Source organism: Rhinolophus sinicus, linkage group LG05 (assembly GCF_036562045.2).
Source record: "Rhinolophus sinicus isolate RSC01 linkage group LG05, ASM3656204v1, whole genome shotgun sequence".
Taxonomy (NCBI): Eukaryota; Metazoa; Chordata; class Mammalia; order Chiroptera; family Rhinolophidae; genus Rhinolophus; species Rhinolophus sinicus.
Genome location: NC_133755.1, coordinates 155169957 through 155197288, shown reverse-complemented (window position 1 = coordinate 155197288; position 27332 = coordinate 155169957). Strand labels below are relative to the sequence as shown.

At 36.6% G+C, this 27332-nt stretch overlaps 1 protein-coding gene across 27 annotated transcripts in view; it reads left to right on the top strand.

Annotated features, from left to right (window-relative positions):
* The window catches only part of EPB41L2 (erythrocyte membrane protein band 4.1 like 2), a 210774-nt gene that overhangs the window by 102131 nt on the left and 81311 nt on the right, over positions 1-27332 (top strand). For all 27 annotated transcript variants that reach the window (XM_074333571.1, XM_019729415.2, XM_074333585.1 and 24 more), the window contains 2 exons: positions 358-570; positions 26624-26728. In XM_074333571.1, coding sequence (XP_074189672.1) covers positions 358-570; positions 26624-26728 — 318 coding nt within the window. The remainder of the gene's footprint in view (positions 1-357; positions 571-26623; positions 26729-27332) is intronic.

Sequence of the window (27332 nt, the reverse complement as noted above, 5' to 3'; positions counted from 1 at the left end):
AAATAGATTTGTAAGTGTGTGCATTTTGGTTGCCTAATGAAGCCTATGTTTTGCCATGGAATGAGATAATGGGCAATTTTATTATTTGAAATGGTATTTAAATTGCAGTTGCTGGGATGTAATTTTTTTTACTCGTTTAATGCTGAAATGACCAGATTGGCAAAATGAGAAAATTGGCAGTGGATTGAGGGAAGGAATATATGTGGAAATACTTTCTAGAAAAAATGTGAAGTCTTTTAAAATCTTAGGCTAATAGTGTTTATAACCATCACCATTCTTACTAAGGATTTTCCTTTTATTTTGTTGTCTTCTGCACATCGGTCAACTTTCATATGAACTTAATTTTTTCATCAACAGCCTGCTGAAGAAGTAAGGAAGGAGAGAGAGGAGGAGAAGGTAAAGGAAACACAAGAAGACAAATCAGAAGAAGCAGCCAAAAGAGAGACAAAGGAAGTACAGACCAATGAGCTAAAAGCAGAGAATGCCTCTCAAAAAGCCATCAAGAAGACCAAAACTGTCCAGTGTAAAGTGACCCTCCTAGATGGCACCGAGTACAGCTGTGACCTGGAGGTGAGTCATTGAGCTGATTAGAGAGCTATCTAAATTATGAAATGAAAGCAGAAGTGTAGTCTGCCTTCATTTGTGGTAGGCCACAATATATTTTTCTGTTCCTACAAATTAGTTTGTCACAATTTTGCATTAAAAACAAACAACAAACAAACAAACATAAGAAACCAGAAACTGTAGAAGAGGGTCATTATTTCCATTCCAAAAACTAGTTCCTGTCCCTGAAGAATAAGCACGGCTGGTGTTCTGCCAATCTGCACTGTTATGTGGATTGTCTGGTGTCTGTTCTGAATGGGCATTAAATAGTTTAAATATTATCTCTGGCTATAAGATATTTCGCTTGAGGAGAAATGATAGCCCTATGTTTACATTTCAGGGTCATAAAATTTCAGTAGTTTACCCCAAGTGTTTTTATCCTGAGACAAATCATGACATAAAATCTAGCTCATTTATTTATTTTTAATTAAAAAACACTCAGGATTTGCAAAACATATAATTCATGAGCACTGTTGCTGATTGATTACCAATGTAATTTTTTAAAGGCATCTAGCACCTTAGAGCTTTATAGTAATCAAAAGTTTGTTGTTTTTCATAGCTCACATCACTTTATTTACATGACATATACTATTTGCTGACGTTTACTGTAGAACTGTGTGAAGAGCTTTGAATGGATTCTCTCATGTAATAGTTATAAGAATCTATATGAAATAGGTACTATTATGGATCGTCCCAATATTACAATAGGGAATGTAGGCTTAGAGAGGCTAAGTTACATGCTCCAAGTTTCATAGCTAGCTGGTGGTTGAGCCTGTGTTCCAGCCCTGGTAGTTTGGCTCTGGAGGGCATGAACCTGACCAATGAGTTACTGAGATGAATGATGCATGGTCCTTGCCTTTCTCTTTGTATTTGTATTAGTTATGTAGAACTTTTGTTTTTTAATTCATTTCACAATAATTGTTCTCATATTTCCAGTTGTTTCAGGAAAAAAGGTAACAAAAGAGGGTGAAAAATCATTAAAGCTCTCAAAGAGAGAGAACGATACTGTGTCTCAGCAGTAAGGGGAAGGGGACAGTAGGAAAACAACAGAATGGTGTTCTGAACTTGATTCAGTTACATTGTGTTTGAGCGCATGTCCCTTGTTTTTTCCTACCCATCCTAGAAGTGAGGAAGTCTAAATTTTGAGAACCAACTTGATGATAACTTGTTACGGAACCTTGTCATTTATTTACTTCACCCCTCTGGTCCAAACTGTGGCCCCGAAACTGACTTTATCTATAGAATATAGAGGATTATGTAGATAATCTAGAAGGCCCTTATCATCTCTGACATTCTTGATGTCATCAAGACTGAAAAATATGCCTTATGATTTAAATCTATTTTTGTTCTCTTTTTTTTAAGTTGTGATAAATTTAAAAGTACAACAGTATAGAAATAATGGAAGAGACAGTTTCATATTCACCTTAAAAATTTTAATCAGATGTTACCATTTTGCCATGTGTTTCAGCTATTTTTTTTTTTAAGGAATCAAAAAGACGTTGCTAAAATCTCATTCCCATCTCTCCTCTCTTGCTCTCCTTGTGTCTTTTTATGATGTGTGAATCTACTTTATTCATTTTAACTGCTGTATAGTACTCTTTTGAGTGACTAAACCAGTTTATCCATTTCTCCTCTGAGGCACATTTTCTTTGTAGTTTATAAGAATCAGTGCTTCAGTGAACATTATTGCACAAGTTTCCTTGTTTCTTGTTCAAGAGTTTCTTGATGGGGTAGATAGGATGCAGTTTTATTTCTTCAGTATGCCAAAGGGATCTCCAAAGTGGTTGTGCCATTTTAAATTCCATCCAGCAACCACTGTTTGATTTTTCCACATTGCCATCAGCACTTCTTGTTACCAGACATTGATTTTGACCAATCATTTGGATGTGAAATACTGTCTCAATATTTCAATTTGTGTTTATTTGACGACTGTCAACTTTCACTGTTATGTTGCAGTAACAGCCTCCAAATCTCCTGGACTTATAATAACGATGGTTTATTCCTTGTATGTGTTTCATGACCTTAGTGGGTTAGCTGTGGCTCTGCTTCTATATCTTCTTGAATTTTGGACCAAATCTCAAGGTGTGTCTGCTACCTGGGACATGCTGTTCTCACAGTAGAGGAAAAAGAGAACAGGCAAAACCTCACTATGGCTCTTAATTCATCTGCTTGGAAATGGTATATATCACTTTCATTTATATCTCATTGGCCAAGCAAGTCACATGGTTAAGGCTGATAACAATGGGTGGGCAAGTGTGATCCTTTCAGAGGAAGATGGTGGTGTATAATTGAAAACATGGAAACAATACTACAATTTGCAAATCATGAGGTTGAGCATCTTTTTATAAGTTTTATATAGGATTGCTCTAGGATTTTTCAAAATAGATATTTTTTCTCAGATTAAGGATGTTCTTTTCCTAGTTTCTAAGAACAAAACTAGGAAAGTTTTATGAAAAGGTGGTGAAGACGTGAATTGGTAGTGAATGTTATCAGAATTCTTTGGAAACCTGTTAGGACAGTGCCTTTAAAATTCTCTTGAACTAGTGGCCTTTTTGTGGGAAAAGAAAGGTTGGAGGGGATTTTTTTTTTTTTGAATAATTGGTTCAATTTCCTTATAGTCTGTTTATGCTTTTTCTTGAGTCAGTTTTAGTAATTCATATTTTTAGTGGAAACTGTCCGTTTAAACTAATTTAGCAAATCTTATTGGCATGAAGGTTTTCGTATTATTCTCATCTTGTATATTTGATTTTGATTTCTTTTTCATTTCTAGTGTTTTTTTTTTTTTTACATTTTCTTCTTGATCATTCTTGCTGTAGTTACCATTTTAATATTTTTTTTTTCTGAGAAACAACTTGGTTTTGTTTATATTCCATTTTGCAATATATTGTTCCCTTTTGCTCTTTGTTTTTTCTTTGGGATTTCTCTATTATTTTTCCAATTTCTTGAGTTGAATATTCAATATACAGAGGGTGCCAAAAAAAAAAGTATACACATTTTAAGAAAGGAAAACTGTATTAAAATTGTAATACTCAATGTACCGATAACAAAAGATGAATACAAGTGTGTTTGACTTCTGCAATTACAAGAGGTGCTCAAAGTAGTTACGATCAGCATCCAGGCACTTCTGATTATGGCGAACTACTGCTTGAGCAATGTTGACCAAAGTGTCCACTTGTATACATTTTTTTGGCACCCCCGGTATACATATTTCCATGGCTCTAATTAACCTTCAAGTGACTCTTGGTGATAGTACCAGTTTTTAAATACAGTGCTTTCATTGCTATTTAGTTCTTAATATTTTCTCATCCCATTATGGGTCATTTGTGACCGCTGAAGTTTTTATAAATGTATTTTTAAATTTCCAGAGTGTGTGCATGTCTTGTGGGAAGCTGACATTTTTGTTATGTCCAGATTTCCTGTTTTATTACATTGTGATCAGAATGCGGTTTAAATAAGAGAGTCTATTGTATTTGTTAAGACTTACTTTGCAGTCTACCGTGTTTCCCCCAAAATAAGACCTAGCCAGACAATCAGCTCTAATGAGTCTTTTGGAGCAAAAATTAGTGTAAGACCCTGTCTTACTTTAATATAAGACCCGGTACAATATAATATAATATACTATAATATATTATACTATAATATAATATAATAATATAATACCAGGTCTTATATTAATTTTTGCTGCAAAAGACGCTTTAGAGCTGATTGTCTGGCTAGGTCTTATTTGCAGGGAAACAGGGTAATACACAGTCAATAGAGTTCTTTTGAGATTGGGAAAGCATGTTATCCTTTAATTGTTGGCACAGGTTTTTAGATTTGTCCTCTTGATCAGACTTATTAATTATGTGGGACATATTGTCTATACCTCTATCTATTGTTTAACTGTTTATTAGTTAAAAATTATGGTGGTTGATTTGAGAACTTCTCATTGTATTTTTGTAAGTTTATGTTTTATAAAATATGAGGCTGGATTATTAGATGCATATAGGTGCAGAATTATGTATTCTTGGGTTTGCCCCCCTTTTTATCCTCACTTGGTACCTTAGAATTTATTTTATTTGATATTAATATTACCCTACTAGTTTTATTTTGGTTAGGATTTGTCGAGACTTTCAGTCTTTGTCTCTTCTTCTATTTCTTTTAAACGTTGTATCCTTTTGTCTTTGAGGGAACATGTTTTTTAATCCTATTTGAGAATTGTCTTTTCACTGGTGAATTTAGGCCATTTATTTCATATGCTTACTGATATATGTGGCTGTATTCTGCCATCCAACTTGGGGTTGTCTGTTATTTTTCTTGGTTTACTTGAATTTATTTTCTTACATCTTTTTGTGCTTTTATTCCCTTAGGCTGATCTTTTAGTGTTTTACAGACATACTTGACTTAATAAAGGCTAATATTAATGATGCATAGCTCCGTCTTTCCCCCATCTTGTTGAGCAGTCATTTATTGTATGTTCGATCTCATTCTGGAATGGTACAAAACAAAGTGATTTCTTATCTGTATGACTAGTCCCTCTCCTGTAATTCTGTTTACTCAGGGGAAATCAAGTCATTGTGTTACTTGAAACACAACTGAGAAAGTATCCAAAGTTAAAAGCAGCAGTTGAGTCCTTTAATTCACGAAGACTTAAATTGATTGGGAAAGCATAGGAGTCTCTATTTTAATGACTGTATTAATTTACAGACAGATTGTCTTTTTAGCTAATAAATGATTACTTAATAAACCATGTGATAATGATTTTTTTAGTACAGTAGATAAATTTGAAATAAGCTTGTAGCATATAAGTGTTGAATAAACTTTTTTTTTCTATCAGTTACAAAGCTTTGGAGTAGTAGTGATGTGATCCCACAGCAGATTTTATGTTCCAACAATTCACTGGAATTTTAGGCAGTGACTTTATAACTGACCATAGGCCATAATCCATCAGTGTCATAATAGTTTTTATAACACTACAAACGTTATAAGTTGTGTTCCCTTGGTTGATGAATTTCTCTTTTAACCAATTGTCCGTCCCACTTAAGCTCTCTGATTGCTTGCTTAGTATCAGTAGCATGGAATGGGTCTGATACTCATCCGATCTGCTGTTATTTCCTCTTCAGGAGCAGAGCTCAAAAGACAGTCTTCACGTGGTTTGAGTGTGCTCCTGTTTCCCAGTTCCCGCACTGACATTAGACAGATTGGATGATATGCTGATGCTGCTTATCTATAGTTCTGTATTTCTATACCGGAAACTGGTGTCTGAGGACTATTTGGGGGAAGTATGTTGTGGGAAACTAGCTATTTATGAACTTGCAAGCACATTAGGAAGACGAATGCAACGTGGGGAATAAATACTTCTACTTTATTTGGTTTTGGAGATTAGGTTTGTTTCTATCTGTCTACTGTCATTAAAGATAGTATATCTATCACGGCTTTTTAGATGCCTATAGTTATTGCTTATATCTTTTCTTTCTGTATGTACATGTGTCTGATTTTCCGTTAGACCTTTCCATTAGAGCATGCCCACTGAAGAGGGTCTAATCGTCTTCACGTAGGGCACCTACAACAGTAGAGGGAAACATGGCCTGTGCAGGAGGTCTTGAGGAATTTATAAGGGCCTTATAGAGTAGGATGAGGTTCTAGAAAGCCTGAAATGCCAGATTAAAATTGATCCACAGAGCAAACAGTTTGGGGAGAAATGCACCATAGGTTGTAAAGTCATTGGTATACAAGACCTAGCAGGGTCAAGAATACTATTTAGATTTTAGAGAATGGTAGATAGCTATGTGGCTACAGTAATTTAAGGGGGACATTTTTATTCTCACTACATTAATTAAGATGCAAATCAGTGGTCTTTATAGATAAGATTTTATCAATGTTATGAGAGCATTGGGAAAGTTAGGCAGTTTCTTGTTTGTGTTACCTGTGAGTACCTTTGGTTAACAAAAGCACCCCATTTAAATAATTTTATGTAAATGTTACTGTATTAACTGAATAACTTTTTTTGTTTTAAATGAAGAAACATAATTCTTGGGGGTATATTTGTTCGGTGTCCTAACATCATCTCTGCTTCTCAGATTGCTTCCTTAAAATAGGTAGATCTCCATATATCCATCTGCATCCCTCTTCTTCCTATACCCTCTGCTTGTAATGGCTTTTTCTACATCCTTCCTCCTGCAGGCTGTCTGAGCCTTTTCTTTCTCAAACCTCAGGGATTAAATGAAGAAGACTGCTGAGGGAACTAAGGCAGCACTGTTTTCAAAAACTAATTATCTTTGAAGTTTACGTTCTTTGGAGAAAAAGAGATTATATGTTAATATTAAGTGGATAAAATGCCTCACACACAATATTTAAGAGCATAAATATTGGATAAGTGCATTTTTAGAGAATGATTGTAGCTAAGTAAAAAAAGAAAACAGATATCGCTTGACTTTAATGTTATTTTTGGCTTACGTAACAATAGGCTTATTGCTAAACCATGCATAAATTTTGATGCAAGGCCTAGTCTGTCTTTGTGCATTTATTCCAAATCTTTGTGTGAAGTATTTTTTCACTGTAGTTAGTGAAAATTACAGTTTATATTTTATACTAATTTATCATCAATTGACACTAAACTCAGATTTCACATTTTTTTTGAACAAGAAAAACTGAGGATGCTGATTTTTTAATGAAGAAACTTGATAGTTTCTGTTCTTTCATATGTCTATTTTTATCTCACTGAGATACTTAATGTATGTGACAAGCTCCTTTGGTACCAGAATTTAATTAGAAGAAATTTTAGGGAGTCTTCTAGACTCTGCATGCACACTCCAGACTCAGCTGTAGAACTCTTATTCTGCTGCTGAAGTCATTTACACACTTGGCGAATTAAAACAGTGGGGCTCTTTCCTCTAAGGAAACATCCAGTGAGGTTTAGTAGAAGCCGTGGGTATAAAGTCAGGACATCCATGTTTACTTTTCTTTTGACTCTTTGGATGTCTTGGGGAAGTCGCTTCCTCTTTCTTTTTTCTTCCATCCTCAGACTGCAAAGTAAGAATGGAAGTATTTGCTTCCTCTGTTTCTAGGATTGAGCTGGTTTGACTACAGCTGATAAACATATATATAAAGTCTGAAAATAAATGTGACAGTTCCTGCAAGACTTTGGAAGCATGAGTGATGGTGCAGTCTGAGTTAGAGTTGCTCACATTTTCCTTTGGCATCTGAAAGTCGTTCCCACGTGTTGATTTTGTCTGAGAACTGAGGGCATTGTTTCTGCCCACACAGGAATATCAGTACCATTTTTGTTAGTGTTATGAATAAGGTCATCAGAATGTAGGCTCTCTTTATCAGTGTTGTGATGATAAAAGTATTTATCAGAAAGTAGAATGCGTCAAGGTCTTCTTGCCTTTCTAGTGTAGCATACTGGCCTCAGAAATCCAATTTTACATCATTAGTTTTGACTGTTTTATTTACTGACTTAATTGCTTATGTCTGCTTTTATCCCCCAGGGTTGTTCTTTCAGATCTCTAGTACTGACTTCTACCAGGTTTACTAGTTAAATCGTTTTAACTACTTACATAGGTGTGGGGGTTCTGGTAACTATGGCACTTTGTAAACTCCCGTAAAGTCATGTTAGATTTAAATATGGTTTAGGAACTGGGAACAATTTATTGGCATAGGTTACATGCAATTTAAAATGCCAGTGACATAGGTCTAGATGGAATGTCTCTGCCTAGCTGTCCATCTTTCATCCCTTTAGTTTAAAAAGGGATTTAAGATGATAATTCTATCCAATAACTTAATTTTTGTTTACTAAGTGGGAAAAGGCTGTCAGGCCATGTGAGTGGTCAGATACTTTGGTCCAGCTTGAAGAACAGGAGAGGGTCCCAGGAGAAGTCATTCTCTAGCTGGACATACAGGACTGTTAGGTATGAGCTCAGACTGTCTTTTGATCTCCATTCCTACTGGATTCTGAGTCTTCCCCCGTCAGCCAAATGGGTCTTCCTGGTAGGCACATTCTGAGTTGTCGTCTTTCCTTCAAGTTTCTGATCAGATCATTTCCACATTTTTATTTCCCCAACCATACGATTACTTCTTATCCTTTAGTGTGCAATGCAAATGCAGCTTCCAGAAGGCTTTTCCTTACACTGAACTTGTTTGAACCATAAATTTGGCAATCAATCACGCACTGTGAAAGAATCTTTTGTATTATTGTGTTGAACAACTGCGAAAGTCTTGTATCGTTGTTTAATTTTTTTCTCGTGCTTGTATTTTTTCTTCAGTTAGTTCCTTTAGAAAAAGAACTTGCTTCTCTTTGAGCACAGGGCGTTAACTTTGCCTGTACCACTACTCCTGGAAAGTAATTGTTGATTACTTTCTCTCTACTGTTTTGTACATATATAAAATTTCTATCCTTCTTATCTAAGCTAAATGATCGAATTTGCTTACTTACTTGTATGTTCTCAGTTCTTCTCTTTGTCCTCTTCAATTAGAAAAGAAAGATTTGGGTGTATGTATGTATGTGATTCACTCCCCTCTCCAACTCCCCACAATTGCTGCTTCTGTCCACCACTGCCCTGCTTTTTAAATACTTGGGAACAGCAGGTTAACTTCTTGTACAAACACTTTACAGCCTTAAATAAATGAAAATAATTTATTAAATTTCTATAAAAGGCTATGAAATTACTGGGCATGAAAGCGATGCAAAGGTGAGTAAGATTTGGTCTTGGCCCTATAGCAGTGCACAACCTAGAGGGAAATGCAGACTCCTAGAGCCTAAGAGTTCTTTCCCTTAAGTGAGAGCTCTCTGGTCCCATTGCTTGCTAGATGGTGTAGGCTGGGCTTGGAGAGGAGAATATAATTAATACCTATTCCCTGCCTCTTTTTCTCTAGTGTCTTTTCTTCTCTTGAGCAAACTAAAGAATGATACATGGTTTTTCTTTCTCAGCTGTCAAGAATTCGACTACATACTTTCGCTTCTCCGTCTTCCCCACTTTTGGTTTCAAAACAGGGGACTCCTGTTGTTGCCTTGCATCAGTGGTGTTTAGAATGCATTCAACTTGACACTTGAAAGGAACTTCTCACTATGAATAACCATCCTGACATAATTTTGAAGGCACCATCCATCTCTTCCTGGCCCTTCTCACATGTGCCGCCAGGCAAGCTACCTCCTTGGTAATTTACCACTTACTGACTTTTTACTCTAATCTGAGGGTGGTAGTATAATAGGTACTGGATCTTTGAATTATGTTTTCTCTTTTGGCATGAAAATTATAGGATGGTTGGGTAAGATCAGAAACGGTGGGAAAGGGAAAGGTCATATTCAGAATAATTTGTACTTTTAAAATCTGGTAAGGCACATTTTTCTCACTCTCTAAAATATAAGTTTTTAACTTCTTGTCAGAGTTCATGAAATGAAGAGAGATAATCTTATTTCTCTCTCCAACAAAAACTATCGGTAGCTTTTGTTAAATTTGTTCCACTCAGAAACCCTTTGTTTCCATTACTATTTTATTTCGGTTTCTTTTCCCTATTATCGTCCTCTTTTTTCCTGAGCAAATTAAAGATGTTGCTGACAGTTTTTATTTCTCAACTGTTAGGAAATGTTTCCAAATAATACTCTCCCCCCTGATCCTATCTATTTTCCTCCCCTCCCCCAAGATTCCTATGGAGATGTTTGTAGGGACTTGATGGGGGTAGAGTTTGAGAATCTTGCCTCTACCTGTGAGTGTTATTTATTTTACTGAAGCTGGAGCTGGGGCCCTTCTTTGTACAGCAGGATGCAAACTTTGTGACCTAGTAGAAACATGGACAGAATTTATCATTCATATTTATAGAACTGTAATATAATATGCTAACATTTGGATTTTAAAAGGATCATAATTTAATAAAATATGATCCATTAGAAGCACTGGATTACGCAGAAAAAATTTTGTCATGCAAGATGGCTAAATGATGAAAGAACTACTGATAAATGATCTTTCAGATTGTTACTTTTATACTTGTTTAATTACGTGCTGCTGCAGCAGAGTTAACACATCAATTCAATTACAAAAGTCATGATTAGGAATATTTCTTAAATTTTATTTTTAACTCATATTCTGGAGAGGCATCCCAAGATGCCTCCACACTAGTACCAGTTAACTCAACTATACCTTGTAACTGTGTGCTTTATTTGTGGAATATGCCATTTTACCTGTTTTGAGGTTGAGTCTGATTTTATGCATCATCTAGTTATTTACATAGAGAGAAAACTTAATCTGAGTATCATAATATTTATTATATTCATTGATCTCTTTCCGTATTTCTGTCAGCAACAATTTAAAGACACTCGAATAGGAATGCTCTACTAAGCTATTTATAGCACAGAAAGCCTGTATGAATCAAATGTCAAAATTCATTCTAGGCAAATAGTTTACAGAGAATGTGCTAACCCACAGAAGTTTTCTGCTTATGGCTTTTGAAATACGTTTTAACGGAAATGGTATTTAGCAATTTTTAATAAAAATACTAAAAATATTGGTCTGTTTATACGGCTAGACATTTGATACTGACCTCTTTATTTATCTAACAGTTTTAGTCACTCTTCTGTCTTTTAAAAGACATATACTTTTTCATAGATTTTAAAAGAGTTATACTTTATAATAGATTTATGCCAAGTCTTGCTATTCAGAGTAAGTAATAGGAAAAGTTGGACAAAAAGAAGTTGGATTTTCATTGCTTAAGAATTATTTTAATGACTCAGCAGTTGATATCCCTTAGTGACAGTATATAATTTTAAAGTAAAATAGGAAGTTAAGGAAGTCATATTTGCACAGTATTTTACAAATTTGGTCTCAAGATATTATTCATTTAAATACACCTTGTGCGATTGGAAATAATTTTTATCCCCTAATATCGATTTGGTTCCTACCTTTGCTGAGAAGATAAAAAGAGAGTATGAGGTTTTATTTTTCCTCTTAAGCTGCTTATCAATTTTTCTTTCAAAGATAAATCCTACATATGAAACAAGAATATGAATATAATTGGTGAGTACCGTTTATGGTTTAGATCGGGGTATCCAGAATGCAGCCCGCGATCCATTTTTTATTGGCCCGCAGCAAATTCCAAAAATATATTTAGTTTACTTAAATAAACCAAGTGAGGCAATACGTGCTTCACCTTGAGTGAGTGGCCTGGCTGTTTGTGTATTTTACCTCATATGGCCCTTGGTAAAAAACGTTGAAAAAAGTTTGGACACCCCTGGTTTAGATAAAGAACATGAAAGTGACAAAGTGCCTCATTACTATGGGGTAGAGTTAGTTGGTAAGTAAATCTTATTGAGAAAGGAACTCCCGGACTTTGAAGAATGATGTATTTAGGAAAAGTCAGCAACACCTAGCCTATTATATTTTACATTTGAAAGGGGTTAAATAGTAAAATCCAAGCAGAAATTTGGGGTTATAAGAAAAGATTTTAATGTTTCTTTCTTGTACGTCAAGGATAACATGTAAAATGTACTGGAAACTTTTGTTAGGAGCAAGCCACCCCGGGCTTGGCCAGTGTTGCCATTTTTGACCCCAGCTTTTCTTGGCTTGGATTTAACTAGGAATCCTTTGGCCTTGAAAAGCCAGTATGTTGTTGGGGTTCAAATGAATTAAGCCCTTCACTTCTGCTAAATATTAGAGAGAGGTGGGCTCCCATCCATAGGAGAGTTTGCACAGAAAACATAAACTATAAATGCATGGAGTCTTATCTCCTGTCCTTTTTCATTCTGCTTTCCAAATTTTGTTGGCACTGGTTTCATTTTCTTTCTCTTTTCCCTTGTGTCAGGGGGAAAAAAAATTAATCTGCATTTGCACACACACTACATCATTTTAGAATAGCCTCCTTAGGGAGCAGAGCTAAATATGTATGTTCAATCTACCATTTTTAATGGGAACTCCACGTTCTACTTAGGAAAACTTGAACAAAGAGCATGTTTTTATCACTAGGATAAAGTGAAGTGGGCCAGTACAATACAGCACATATCAAAGTTGCCATAACATTTTTTGGATGTCTTGTTACAGAATTTTAATTGGTTGTGGTAGCTATAGTAGCATCTGTTTTGACATTGTTCACTGTTTTCTTGCAGATGCTTTTTATTTGTTTTCATTTTCTTCATTATTTCCTGCAGGGGTCTAGATAACCCATTTTATTTTGCACATGTGTTTAATTGGCAGACTGAAGGTGATTCGTAAGAGATGAAAGGATGGAAATACTGTTCTACTTAATGTTTTTTGTTGTTTTTTTTGCAAACAATAGGTGTAATTCAGTTTTTATCCACTTTGTTTGGGTCATTATCTATTATCTAAATTGTGTGGTTTTGTACATGAAACATCTCTGGACCAAGCGCTGGTGATACTGTTGAGAAATAATTAGTGTCCTCTGACCCCTCTAGAGCCCATGCAGCAAAGAGAGACGAGGGCTGCATTCTTGACATCCGGCCCGAGCTGGATTTCAGTTTCATTTCTCAGCAGTAAGAATTTGTTCTGGATGTGGTGATTTGGGGATGCATCAAATGTTAACATTTTTGTAAAGTGTTTTAATGTGTAGAGTGTTTCTTATTTATATTACATCATTTGCCTCACAGTAATTGATGGAGGGAGGGTGGGGTGTTATAACTGAAGCACTGCCTCGGTGCCATAGTTCTCAGCTTTAAAATGCACTTCCTTTGAACTTTTTAATGTTTTGAGATCTGGCTATCTCACCATATATATCAAAAGAAATTTGATTGTTATTTTTTCTTTACTGTCTTGCTGGAGGAGGAGGTGATGATACTATTTGAAGTTTTTAGAGCAAGCTCACTGTACTGACGGAGACTAGTAGCGTGCTGGAGATGGGGGCGGGGCTTCAACAAATCGGACATGGGGGAGTTTCACTGTGCAGGGTCTTGTCCTCAACGTTAGCGTGTACATGAACTTGTTGTGCACTGTGCCCAAGTTAGTCAGGCAGGAGGACACTGGCTCTTGTTGACCAGTCCTATGAATATATTAGACATATTAGAATGTCAGGAAATGAATTTATAGTGAGAGATAATGCCAGGACAAATTGATTGGTCAACTAGTTCTTTTCTTCATCATAAAAAAGCCATCAAATGATGCCAGGTGATAATCATAAGACGTCTTTGCAAACATGAGACTGAGAGCAAGGGCTATTACATCAACATAGTAACTGGTGTCTTCAATGTGCTGTAACTTGGGAGGGTGAGTACATCCGCCAAGGTCAAGAATAATGATGCTTTTAGGCCAGGTCTGCTTCTTCTAAGTGATATTGATAAATTTTCACTTTTTGTTATTCCCACTCCTCCCCCGCCAAGAAGCCTAGTTGGGGCTATATATATGGAGAGATACACACGCACACGCATGCACGCAACCCCTCCTTCCCTAAAGTTTTACACGTTCATTCCTGGGTCTCCTGCAGTCAGATAATTTCATCCCTCACATATGTTGATTTTACTTAGGTTTCCCAGTAAATGTTAAACTATCTCCAAGTTCTGTTAGATACCTTATTATAACTTTAGTACTTTTAGTTGAGTACATTATTGACCTAATAGGCTTGGGATGGGAGGCCAAGTTGGGAAGGGGAATGATCAGCCTGAAACCCTTTGCCATATGAAAATATTTCTGTTGGAAAACATTCTGAATTTCAAATAGATGTCACATGTCACCTTGCATTTTAGGGCAGAAATAATAGAGGAGGGCTTTGGGTTGACCATTTGGATATGAACGCGTAGTGCAGAGAGGCACTGCAGAGGAAGTTTCCAGCTTATGAACAGGTTATCTGTACACATCATATGTCAGCAAACGATTTATTTGCAAAGTATGTTTTCCTATAGCAACAATGTACGAATGATCATTAGATTTTTAGGTCAACTGTTAAAGTCTATACATTACGTTTTTGAATTGAGTTCTGCGTACCAAATCTCTTGAGTAGGTGGATAAAGACAGAATTTCTACCGCACTTTCTTAACTCAGGTCAAAAATTTTAAACCTCTTTTCTTATTATTTTCCTGTTCCTTGGTGATTTTCCCCTTTAGATTTTCTTGTTTCAACTTCCACAATGATATTCTGTTACTCTTTTGTAGTATTATAATACCGAAAATGTTCTATGCTTCCGGCCTACTTTTCTGCCTCTAAAATCAAAATTCCTCAGATGTAGCAGGTCTCTCAGCTAAGTAATGAGAGGAACAGCAATTTGAGTGAATGACTTCAATGTGTGAATGATTGATTACCTGTACTGCCTTCTAAGAGAGATTTGAATTTTAAAAGAAACCTGTTCTCTCTAAAGAATCATAACGTGGTAGAATTTCACTAGTGAAGCCAATGGAAGTGAAAAAATTAAGGCAGCTTGTGAGCCAGCTAGAGGGCTGGATTTGTGTCATCTATGGGTCAGGTGAACACACTGCTGGAAAGGTAGTCTTTTGGGGAGGCATGCCTCAGGACCACACTCACCCATAGGCTTCCTAACTTTCCTGCTTTCCAATCCCTATGTTTTTATTTGACAGTTTCTCTCCTTATATAGTTTAATTAATTTATGGTATGTGTGTTTTTAAGTCAGGCAAAGTCTTAAAGAGTCACTCGGCCACCTCCCTCCCCCCATCAAACAAAGACGTTGTTGTCACTTTCTCTTGTTTTACTTTAGTTTGTTACTCATCTACCAGGAATTAAAAATGTCAAGCTCAGTGGAAACACTGTTGCCTCAATATTTAACAATTGAGATATCTCAAAATGAAATGTATTTTTTTCTCAGATTGCTCAGAAGTTGCTTGTCATTGAATTCAAGAATCAGAAATTCAGGTGGTGAGGTATTTAAGGAAATTATTGTTGCTAAGAAACTCCTGAAGACCTCTCTCTTTTTATCAGATTCTCTTTCCCTTTGTTTTACAATCATAATAAAGTAAATACTTTAAGTGATTAAGATTATTCTGCATTACAACTTGACTTCCACTTCAGTCTGTTGTTAAAAAAAAAATACTTTAAAACACTCCTGGCCAGTGGAAGTGAGAATAGCTTCATTGAGCCTGGTTTGTGATAAAATCTGCAGTCCAGTGGCTGTCGTGTGTTTTTCCACCGGGTGATTTCTTTTTCAAAGGTAGTCTCAAGTGTAGTTGTCATTAAAGATTGGCAGATAAATTTTAGGTTACCAGGCTTCATGAACCAGTCATTTTTAAAAGGAGTTTAAGTGAAAACTTCAGCAATTTATGTATTATCCAGCGGGACCTGGCTTAAAGGGCTGAGAGGATGGTGCCCAGCCAGACCGAGAACTGAAAGCTGAGGGCCTTGGAGTGTGAGGGCCGGTAGTCTTACTCTGGGTGAGGAGATTTGTTTGCTGACCTTGGTATCAGCCTCACCTCATGATCAGAATTCTTGGTTAAGCTCTTTAAAAATGCAGGCAGGTGCACAGGATTTTTAGGGCCGTGAAGCTACTCTGTGTGGTACTGTAATGGTGGATAATGTCATTACACATTTATTTGTCCAAACCCACAGAATGTACAGCACCCCAAGTGAGCCCTCATATCAACTGTGGATTTGGGGTAATTATGATGTGCCCGTGTAGTTTCATCGGTTGTAAAACATGTACCTCTGGGATAATGGGGGCAGCTATGCCTGTGTGGGACAGAGGGTATATGGAAATCTCTACTTTCTGCTCAGTTTTTCTGTGACCCAGAAACTACTCTAAGAAATAAAGTCTGATACACAATTTTTAAAACAATACAGATGCGCAGGTGCCACGTTTGAACATGCTCATTTAGTGGGTCTGATGCTAGGCTCAGGCATCTCTGCAGCCAGAATGAAGAATCGCTTTGAACGGCTGTAACATTCTCTCTTTCAGGGCGCTCCCTGGCAGGCACCTGCTCCCCAGATACAAGGTGAATTCGTCAGTCAGCTCCTCGTGGAAATATTAACATGACTGGTGGGGAATTTTCCCTCAGTGATAGGAAAGGGAGCAGAGACCCTACATTAGGACCGCAGGAGGTCTTACTAAGTGTTTGTTTGGATTCTCTCACTTGACAGCGATTTCCTAACTTTAATTAGTGGCTGAATTTGTCTGGTTGTGATTTGCTTTGAGCAATGCCCAGCATATAGTAAGGGCTTGATAAGTGTTAGCTACAATTATTATTATCAGTATATTTTAAAATCCCAATTACAATTTTCTAAGGATTTTGTCACTCTTGAATTTTTGATGAAAATACTCAAGTGGATAAGTTCTCAATATTCTTATATTTTTATCAGTAACTTAGTGACTTGGAGGGCCCATAATGTAAACACATACCATTTACATATTCACGATGCCTTTGTAATTTAAAGAAGTGCTTAGACTCAAAAATTATACGTTAATACTTTTATAAGTAAGAAAAAACCCACAAGATTTAAAAACACTGCCCTTTTCTTTTGAAATTTTAAATAAACCAATCCCTAGTGTCAAAGGACTTACCCTCTTGTTGGAGAGGCATTGGTCATAACCAGTTGGGTTAAAAAAAAGAAGGAAAGTCAAAGATAAATTTATTTGCATTACCACTAAAATAAATTCTAGGAGTAGAACTATAATTGGATTTTGCATATGAGAAACTGCAGGCTATTTGGTTAGAGCAGATGATGACCTAGGTGATTCTTGCTCATAATACCATTCCATTAAACTTTTATTACCAAAGGAAGGTGTTTAAAGGACCACACTTTAAATAAATAAATAAATAAATAAATAAATAAATAAATAAATAAATAAAATAAAGGACCAGACTTGATGAACAGCTGAGCAGCTGACGCTTACTAGAACAAATAGGGGTGTTTATTATATTATTCTTTATCATTTAGTTAACCCAAAGAATAAGTGTAATTCCTTGTATAAAATTTGTAATTCCTTGTATAAAATGTGGTTTGCTTAAGAAGCTTCAAGATCCATCCGTCTAGGAGTTTTGTGAGGTTTCCTGCAACTCCATTCCAGAGCTTGGCTTTGGAGTTACCCTGAAGCCCAGAATGTGGGTGCAAAGGGTGGGAATTGGCTCTTGGAATAGCCCCCTGCAGGCCTGTTCTGCAGTGTGGAGATAGAAGCCAAGAGGGTGCCCTCACATCAGTTAGCTGATCTTGTGTCCTGCACACTGACGAGAATCTCTGGCTTGTGGGAAATAAAAACTACAGCCACCTTAGAAATACAGGGTGTGATTATGGAGGAAAGATTAAGAGTTTCATGTTTTATCTTTTAAAACTAAAAATTGGCACTTGTTTGCTTTGGAAAAAAAAAAGATTATGTCTCATAGGCTTAAATTTGTATTGACATTGTGTTTGTGAATAATATTAGTAGCAGGATTTCTATTGTTTTTGTCATTTTCCACGTAGTGTAAAGATGAAACATCTTTTAACATCTTGTTTGTGATCTAAACTTACCTGGTTGCTTAGGAGATGAATTGTGTGTTCAGTTAAGAATTCGGAAACATTTCAAAACCCAGCAGACTGGGGTGGAAAAACATTCCATTTCAATACTGCATTTAGATTTGGAAGCATTGTGCTCATGAAATAGGATCTTGCTTACAATGTATAAGAATGGCAATCTGCCGTGTCCTTGAGGAGTTCATTAAGGTATGTATATGGTTTTATTAAAGGAGAGTCTATACTTTTCTAGTGACTTTAGGGTTTCCTTTAAAATTATTGCAGATACAGTTACTGGAGGGTATTCTGCAGTCTGTTCTGGCTTAGTGTTTGATTTTGTTTTAGTAGCAGCCTTTTAATTTTTTATTTCTAGCACCAAAAGCTGTATTGAATAGTATTTTATGTCATTCATATCAACACTGCGAAATTTCCCCAATGTTCCATCACAATCCCCTGAATCCTGTGTAGTGGAAAAGAAATAGAGATTCTGTAATGAGCTATTGTTGTGCGAGCTGGCCTGCAGGGTCTCAGCTCCTGCTTCCCACATAAGAACACAGGATATAGTGAGGCCAAAAAGGAATACCCACGGATCCATAGATAGGGGAGTCATACCACTATAGTTTCACTGGAGGCTGGAGCCACACGACCTGCAACCTGCTGTCCGCTTTCCTGCCTACCAACCAACCGACTCCCCAACCAGCGCAGCCGTGGCAGTTATATCAGTGGCTAATTGGCTAACTGGTAACAGCTGACAGCCAACTAGCCACAGCTGATGGCCATCTAGTACCCAAGCCAGCACATTTCCACATGAGGCCGAGACCTGGAAACTGCTCTCTGGGGCGCTTTCCCCACAGCTATGAAAAGTTTTTTCTTTTTCTCCCTTTCCTTTTGTAGCCCCTAGTCTTGAAGGAATACTACACAAGAAAAATTTCTTTTTGTCGTTCTTTATAGTGATTAAAAAACCTGTATGCCTTCATAAGTTTAATAATGCATGTTTGTCTCTTTCCTTATCTATTAACATCTATCTATGGATATACATAAATACAGTTTTTCTGATCACTAATGAAAAGCATGTTTGAAAATTTTTTCAACTAATAAAAATCATGTGTGTATACATATGTGTGTACATGTACACATTTATTTTTACGTATATCTATCTACATGTTTATATTTATGTATTTTAGATATAATATATACATACACACATATCTCTCTTTTTTGAGTAACTTGAAAAACTTTTTCAAACTTAATTCATATTAATGATCAGGGAAACTTTACTTACAATGTTCCTTTACTACAAATGACTCATTTTCTTCTGGAATTAAATTTTTAACACATCCACAAAATCATCACATGTGGTTTCTTCCTTTTTGTTGGAATTTGAATGAACTTTGGGACACAGGTGTGTTGACAGCTCACGCAGATTGCTGGGAAAAGAATGATCTGATAAACCGTGGCCTTAGACTATTTGAGACACTCTCTTTCCCCTTCTGTAGGGTTTCTTTGATTTTCTCCACCCTCCGCGACAATGTATCAGTTGTGTTTGCTCTGTACATACCTTTCTTTCCTTGGCCTTTTATATTTGCATAGTGTAGTTTAGAGCTAGTGCAAAATACATAGCTTGAGGGCTGTAATGTACGGATTGCATTGTGCACTTCCCAGCACTGTCTCCTCGCCGCACAATAACTGCTGTGTGGAGGGGCCTACACGCTCACAGTGACGGGGTTTTATAAAACGCCAGTGGTGTGTGGCGTCCACTGCAATCTGCCGGCTAAGCAGTTGCACAAATTCCTCCCAGTTGAGAGGTCTCCAGAAATGTCGTGTTTTGGCCTCAATAATGAATGCCACAAATAACAGCACAGGCACGGGGGACTTCGCTCAGCGTCTCAGATTCCAGCCTGCCCATTCTTCAGCTGGGTCTGCTGTAGATTGCTATGCTGTTTTTTAAATAAAGTTCTCAAAAGCTAGTCTTTCAGTCCTTGAATAATATATTTTAAACCCATCTAAACTCTCGTTTTGTCTCTTTCCTTTGGGTACCTCTAATGTATTATGCAGTCTTTTGAAGAAAAAACAATCTGATACCTGGAAAGTAGACCAAAGTATTTTTTCTTTTTCTTTTTAAGTTTTCAACCCATTGATTTATTGCTGGTCAGTGATGGAAGTGGGGTTAGGGAGAGGAAAAATAGATTGTAAAGCTTTTTTGGCATTTAATATAGAAAGTAAGATTTCTTTTTGAAGTGTACTTGGCAAAGTTTTGTTAAGTTCTATGGTTTTTGATTGTTCAACTTGGTGCTACATTATTAGAATAGAGATTGACACAGTTTGTCCTCTGTGAAGATTCTAGTGTAAGAAGGGGATACAAAGTGAAAGCATGCTTCGGACAGCAAGAGGAAATAACAGTGAAACTGCTGTCTTAGTGAAAAAATATGGAGACACTGAAAAACTCCATTGTCCCCTTCTGCATAAAGGAGGGACATGGCCTGCACGCAAGAGAAAGAGGCAGATAGACTTTTCTGCTTTGGGCATTCCTCTGTTTCCCAAGAAATATTTGGAAATGCTCTGAATTACTAAGGAAGAGTTTAAGGGCAATGTAGAATTGTGATAATAATATGTAGGTATGGGGAGTTTCTTTTCCCAGAATTTAGTTGGCAGTGTGTTTGGTTTAGTTTCTTGAATACCTATGGGTCGATAGTCCATGAACTAGATCCAGCAGATTGCATAAGACTGCGAGCCAGAAGACCCGAATTCTAGGCTCAACTCTGCCAACTTTTTGGCTGGCTTTACGGCACCGAGCTTTTCCATCCAACAGATATCTTAGCCTACCTGTGAGCTAGTTACTCAGTGAGGTGCTGCTGTAGGAGACACACTTTTGCTTAAAGAACTCAGGCTCCAAAAGTAACAAATCTCAAAAGGAGTAGAATGTAAGATTGTCAGTACCACTGATATGAAATAAAAAGCTTGAAGGACAAAGGTGAATATCTGGAAATTGGAATAGGCTACACTGGGAGGAAGGCTTTGGAGATTTGTCCAGTGATAAGGTTTCAGCAGTTGGAAACAAATCAAGGTACAAAAGAAATTTGGAGTATTTCTTGGCAAGTCAGCAGTCCTCTTTATCTGGGTCAGTACCCCCAAATTGCTATTACCGCTAGGAACAGCTGTATGTACTGGTATCCTCGGTGCACATTTTAAAGCAAAATATCTGTATTCGGGTTGGTTAACACATGTGTATTTGTAGTTCTTTCATGCAATAGAACTTAAGTCGTTGTTTATAAAAAAACATAACAGTGATAACAGAAAATTGCCTCCCTGGGTTGAAATGTAGAGTACTAATGTTTATGGATCTCACAAATAAGAATTCAATTCTTTAAAAGAAATTCAGGAGATCAGACTGAAAAGTTAGATTGGTTAAACTCTCTGTAACCTCCGTTTCCTTATTTGTGGAATGAGATTGGATGAAGTAACTGTGAAAGCTCTTTAATTGTATTTAAAATCAATTATTACTTTTAGAGCAGCTCAGAAAGTTCTGTGATTTCAGCTGCTTTTTAATGAATCCATGTAATGTGCCATTTTATTCAGCGCTTTAAATACACTTCATTTAATTCTTTTATCAACATTATGTGGTGAGTATTTTTATTTTAAAGAGAAGAAACCGAAGCATAGCAAAGTTAAGTAACTCGCCTGAGGTTACACAGCTGTTGGGGGCCTTCTGGGATTCTGCTGCAGTACCTCTTCCCATATTGTTCAAATCAGTGATTCTCATGGAAAGTGCTGCAGAGGAGAACCTGGGAGTGGGGAAGGAACAGTTTCAACTTGCATGCCCTCCCCCATTTTTATGTACTACCACTACATTTGTGTCTTGGTTCCTTTCCCCCAAATGATGAGAATTACCACTTACTTACCCAGTGTGTTGTGAACAGTATGAACGCAAAAAAGAAGTTGTAAGCCACTGAGTCATATTGTCAGAGCATATGCAGGCAAGTTTGATTGCAGATTAGGACTTACAAAATGTACCAACTTGGAACGTTTAATATGTAGCATTTAATATGTGTCTCCTGATAATCTGTTATATTTTCTTTATGAGATAAGAATATGCCCTTCTGCTTGGCTTTGTCCATTACCTTCCAAGTGCAGATCAGTTTTGGTTTTTTATGAGTAACTTCTTCTGGGTTTTCTATTATAATTTTCTTTCCTAGCTCATGTTTCTTTCTCTCTTGTCTTGATGGCTTTGTTCTATCTATTTATTTTGTTGAAAAGAAAGTTGCCTATTTCTTTGGGCTTGCTTAATTTGTATTTCCTTCTGGGTCCTGTAGCAAATCGTTTTCAGAAAAAAAGCCCTTTCATTATTTTAAATGCATGTCAAAACCTTTTGAATGTTAATGAGTATAAATAATCAATTAATGGAATAAAGTGTTTGTAGATTAATGGGTTTTATTTTATCTGGCTAGAGAATCATTGAGATTCCTTAATTTGAGAGTTTTAGCATTTATCGGCCATTATGTCTTAATATTGACTTTCCCTTAGTCTCTCTGTTGTCATCTAGCATCCTAAATAGACATATGGCAACCTCCTTAATTCCATCTTACATGTCTTGGAAGTTCTTTCATATTTTCCATCTGTTTGTGTTTCTGTGCATTCTGGGTAGTTTTTTCAGATCCGTCTTCCATTCCCTGGTTTTCTCTTTAGCTGTGTCAAATTCTGTCCATTTGGATTAAAATTTAATTATTACAGTTTTTATTTCTGTATGTCGTGTTTCTTTTTAGAATCTGCTTTTTGATAGTTACTTTTCCATTGATGATATTTTAAAATATTCATTTATTTTTCAGACATATAAAACATACTTGTTTTGTGTTTTCTACTTGATAATTTCCATTATCCATAGTCTGAAGATCTGATTCTGATACTGTGTCTAACTCTCAATAACAACAACTGGTTTTCTTGTGCGTTTGGTTTTTGATTATATTTGTTGGGATTTTACCTATGGAAATTATTTGCTTCTGCCGGACAGCTGGGCACATTCAATCCTGTACCAGTTTAAACTGATTTTGTTGTTGTTGTACTTTTGAATCAAAAAGATAATGTTAATGCCAGCCCCCAAATCTGCACGAAGGCCAGATCATGGTAATTCTTCTCTACTTCATTTCTTGAGCTATGAGCGTTTGAACAATAATTCTGCTGTGGAATAATTTGGTGTTTTGTGTTAAAAAGATAGTGGGGTTTTAGCCAAATAATTTTGAGAAACATTTGTATGACAGGAAACAAGTTGTTTTTTTATCATAGAACTTCTTAGGGTATCTTGTGCAAATAGGAGTTTTGATGCTTAGTAGTTAGTTATGTACAGTAAGCAGAATTTTTTGGTCCCACTCTATTCCCCTGTTTGGGAATATGGGTTTGTGTATATATGGAGCATCTCATGGGGCCAGTGCAACATAGTTTGACAAGTACAAGCCTGTTCCTGGTACTCCTGGCTTTTGCTTATTGTCTCCTCATTGTCTTTCTTCATTTGCACCACTCTGCTCTATGACTGTGTGTGTGTGTGTCTATACGTAAGTATGTGTCTGTCTGCTTTGTATTTAAACACTATGAGGGAAGATGTGATTGTATCTGCCAACCTTACCCCTAGAGTAAGACATTGTCTTTGGGTAGAGCTCTTGTATCAGGCTATCTCATCGGCCAATTGTCTTTGGGTCAGTTGGACCAGGTACCTAGTTACGGCCAGAATGGTAGAGTAAGAGGATTTTTTTGATGTGGGAAGGTGCTTCCTTTTATTTTCTGTCATGGCCAGTTGAATGTAAAGTTCTCCTGAGACCATATATATCTATTTTATTGTTGCTTCCCCAGTGTCTTACCATAGGAACTGATACGTGTTAGATGCTGGATCAGGATGTATTGAGCCTTTTGACCTGGTAAGCCCTCGTGGTCATCGGAGAGTGAGACAGTACATCTTTCAGTCATATTGCATGGTTTGTCCGTTATGGATGGGTTACCTTTTAAATCTTATATTCTCCAGTATCTTTTGAGTAGAAACTGGCTCTGTCAGACTCTATAAACATCCAAAGTAAAAAGTAAGTTTTTTTGAACATGCTGTTTCTCTGCAGTAAAAAAAAATCATTTCCTCCTTTAAGACTAATTTCAGATGTCACAGACTTGGTGAAGCTATGATTTTTCTTCGATACAGTTACTCATTCCATCTTGTTGTTCCCATAGCACTTTGTACATGCATCTTTCAGCTTATGCCTCATAGTATTATTGCATCCTTGTCTTTCCAGCCAGACTTTGACTTCATTGAGGGTGGAGATGCTGAATGGAAGCTTAAGTAATATGTGTGTTTAGTTAAGATCTTATCAAACATTTAAAGTATCTATTTCCTGAAGAGGGAAGGAGAGAATAGCAGAGAAGCAATCTGAGCATCTAGAAGATACTTTTGGTGCTTTTTTTAGATGTGGGCTAGTGAAAAAAAAGTTGGGAATGGAATCCGGCTACGGTTAAGTATGGCACTTGGTTTGGCACATGGACATACACTTTTGGTTCATTTGACACTCCCACCCCCCCACCCCCAGTGAGTGCTTACAGATAGTAAAGTGCTTACAATGTGCTGGATGAGGGAGGAACTGGGTCTGACCCCAGCCCCGCGCTCGTGCCCCGCGATGCCGCCCAGCAGACCAACAGCAGATTGTGGTGCTGGGCTTCCGGGATGGTTTCCTTGTAATCTCGTAGCGCAATATTGTCCGTGAGAGCATGTTTCTGTTTTTGAAATGGAAACCAGTGAGGAAGTATGATTTATTAGTAAAAGTTGACTTTATGCCAATATTGGATGTGTTTTCTCTTTCAACTGGGGTATATATTTATCAGTTGTCTTAAATACCTTTTTTACCCTAATATCCAATAGCGTTATAACCAAATAAAATAGTATGAATCTCCTTTTGACTGTCTCATTTCTTCGTGATGTCTGCAGCTACTGAGTTTCAGTAGTTAATTTCAAATTAGTTGTCGTTTATAGCCAGAGGTTTCAGAGACATAAGTTTGAAACGTTGATAAAGATCAACTTTTTATATATGCATCCATTGAGTTTTTAGTGTCTTTCTAGATAAGATAAACCTGCTTCATAGTAGATAAAATATCCTCCATGACTGATTTATACCTCATTATAAATGGATAGTGGGTGAGGGCTAAGTAGATAGATGTGGCAGGAGCTATAATAGTTTCCTCCCTTTGTTATCTCAGAGAGGAAAGTTCCTTATTACAAAGCAGGTACTGAAATTAGAGCTATGGTCAGTCATTATGAGCCCGAGTGGGTTCAGTGTCAACCTCGTTTAAAGTAAGTATGTTACATAGTTTTTTCAGTTGATTCACTTACCTTAAGTGTACTTAGTAATTTAATTTTCTGGATCTGTAGTGATGTGGGTAGCACGTAGCTTATTAGGTTGAAATAATGTAATTTGTGTAGCTTTCTTTCTCTTCCCTTTACTATTTGACGTAATTCCATTTTTTAAAAAACAAATATTACTATAAAACGTTTAATAAAAGTTCCAGATTCTCCTTTGCAAGTCTTTCAGGCATGAATTTCTTACTTTTGCTCCCACAAAGAGGGAGAAAGCATTAGAGGAGAGAAACAACCCCTTGAATTGAGTTTCTGTGAAGACTTATCTTTTGAAATGTCTCTTCATGGTTGTACATATTTGGAAGTAAAATGTCTTTTATGTCTATTCAGTTTTTAAAGATGTGTACAAGATGGGAAACATTAATTTTTACACGCTGGATGAACTAGCAAGTATACATTTTGATAATGTGAGGACATTCATCTTGAGGATGAAAACGTCTGATGGCTTGTTCATTTTTCACTTGCAGCCCAGTGGTTGCTTATATCAGTGCAGGGGAAAGGAGGCATATGTGTGACCTGACCTTACAATGGGGTCTTTCTAAGGGTGTGCGTCTTCATTAGAGATGAGCTACTACGTTATGTTTTGCTATTGATTAGACAATGAGCTTTTCTTCCATGACTGTCAAAGGCTTTCACATCTCTGTTGATAGCAGCTTCTTAAATTAAAAAACAAAACACAACAAACTAAGGCAAAAATATGTTAAATCCTTAGAGGCAGCCGATTTATTGTCCCAGTTCCATTACCTTGTTGTTGTTTTTTTTAATTTGTTCTGAAGAGTGAATGCCATTTCATTCTCGAGAAGTGTAGCTTGTATTGAAAACTGTTTTTGTATTCTACAAATATCACAGAACAAAAATCAAACCTAAGTGCTGATGAAATAAATTGTGTTAGGATACATAGAAGAATAGGCTAAATGATTTTCCTGGAGGAGTACACCTTCTAGACATGACATGAGCCACCTTGAGGAGTTGAGGGAGGCACTTTGGACGTATTTTTGTATTGTTTTAAAAATAAATGAACTCCTAGTATTTTACTTTTTAGTCCTTTTTATATTTGCATAGAGCATCAGTAAAACATAGAGCATCTGTCTGATCATGCACTCGTTGTATGCCTCGTGTGGGTGGGGGAATCTAAAGTAAAAAGTTATTAATTAACTTCTGTATCATTAAAAAGATTCAAAAAATATTTTATATCAATTTAAGCTAAATAATGTACTCTGATAGGATGCTCTTTATTTACAGTTCATGGAATCTCTTAAGTGCTTGAAAAGTAAAGATGATATTGCTTTTCCCTCAGAAACGTGCTAAGGGACAAGTATTATTTGACAAAGTATGTGAACATCTGAACCTCTTGGAGAAGGACTACTTTGGACTTTTGTTTCAGGAAAGCCCTGAGCAGAAGGTAAGTGAAGTTATTTCAATTTATGTCTTCTTAGAAAAATGCTGTATATTTTTCTTAATTAGTGCAAAATTCAGCTTTAAAATAACTTTTTACATTTTTATTATGACATTCTTATATTCATTGTATAAATTTGGTAAATATTGAAAGCTTATGTAGAGAGAATCATTTATAACTTTTTGCTGTTGTGTGCGTGTTTGCTTTTCCACATCATAAAAGGACAGAATGAAATGTCTTATCCTATGTTAATTAATAGAGACTGAAATAACTGATTTAAAAAAACTTAAGTTGAATTTTTAGCTCTTGAATTCACCTCTATGCTAGGTGTTAAGCATGCCTGAAAAGCAGGGAAGGAAGCGTTTGGAAGGAATGTCAAGGATACCCATGTGTACTTGTCTGGAGGTTCAGGAGAATGTTTGCCTCGCTAAATAGACTGTGGTGGCCGTGTCGGGTGAAGGTGTTCCTTGCCCTGTTGGGTTATTGGGAACAAAAAGGGAATTGTGGCCCAGCCACACTCAGGTGGTAGGTTTGACCAGCCAGCACCCTGTGGAGATCTACCTGCCATAAGGAATGTGTTGAGATTGTTTCTGCTTCAGGAATTTCTCAA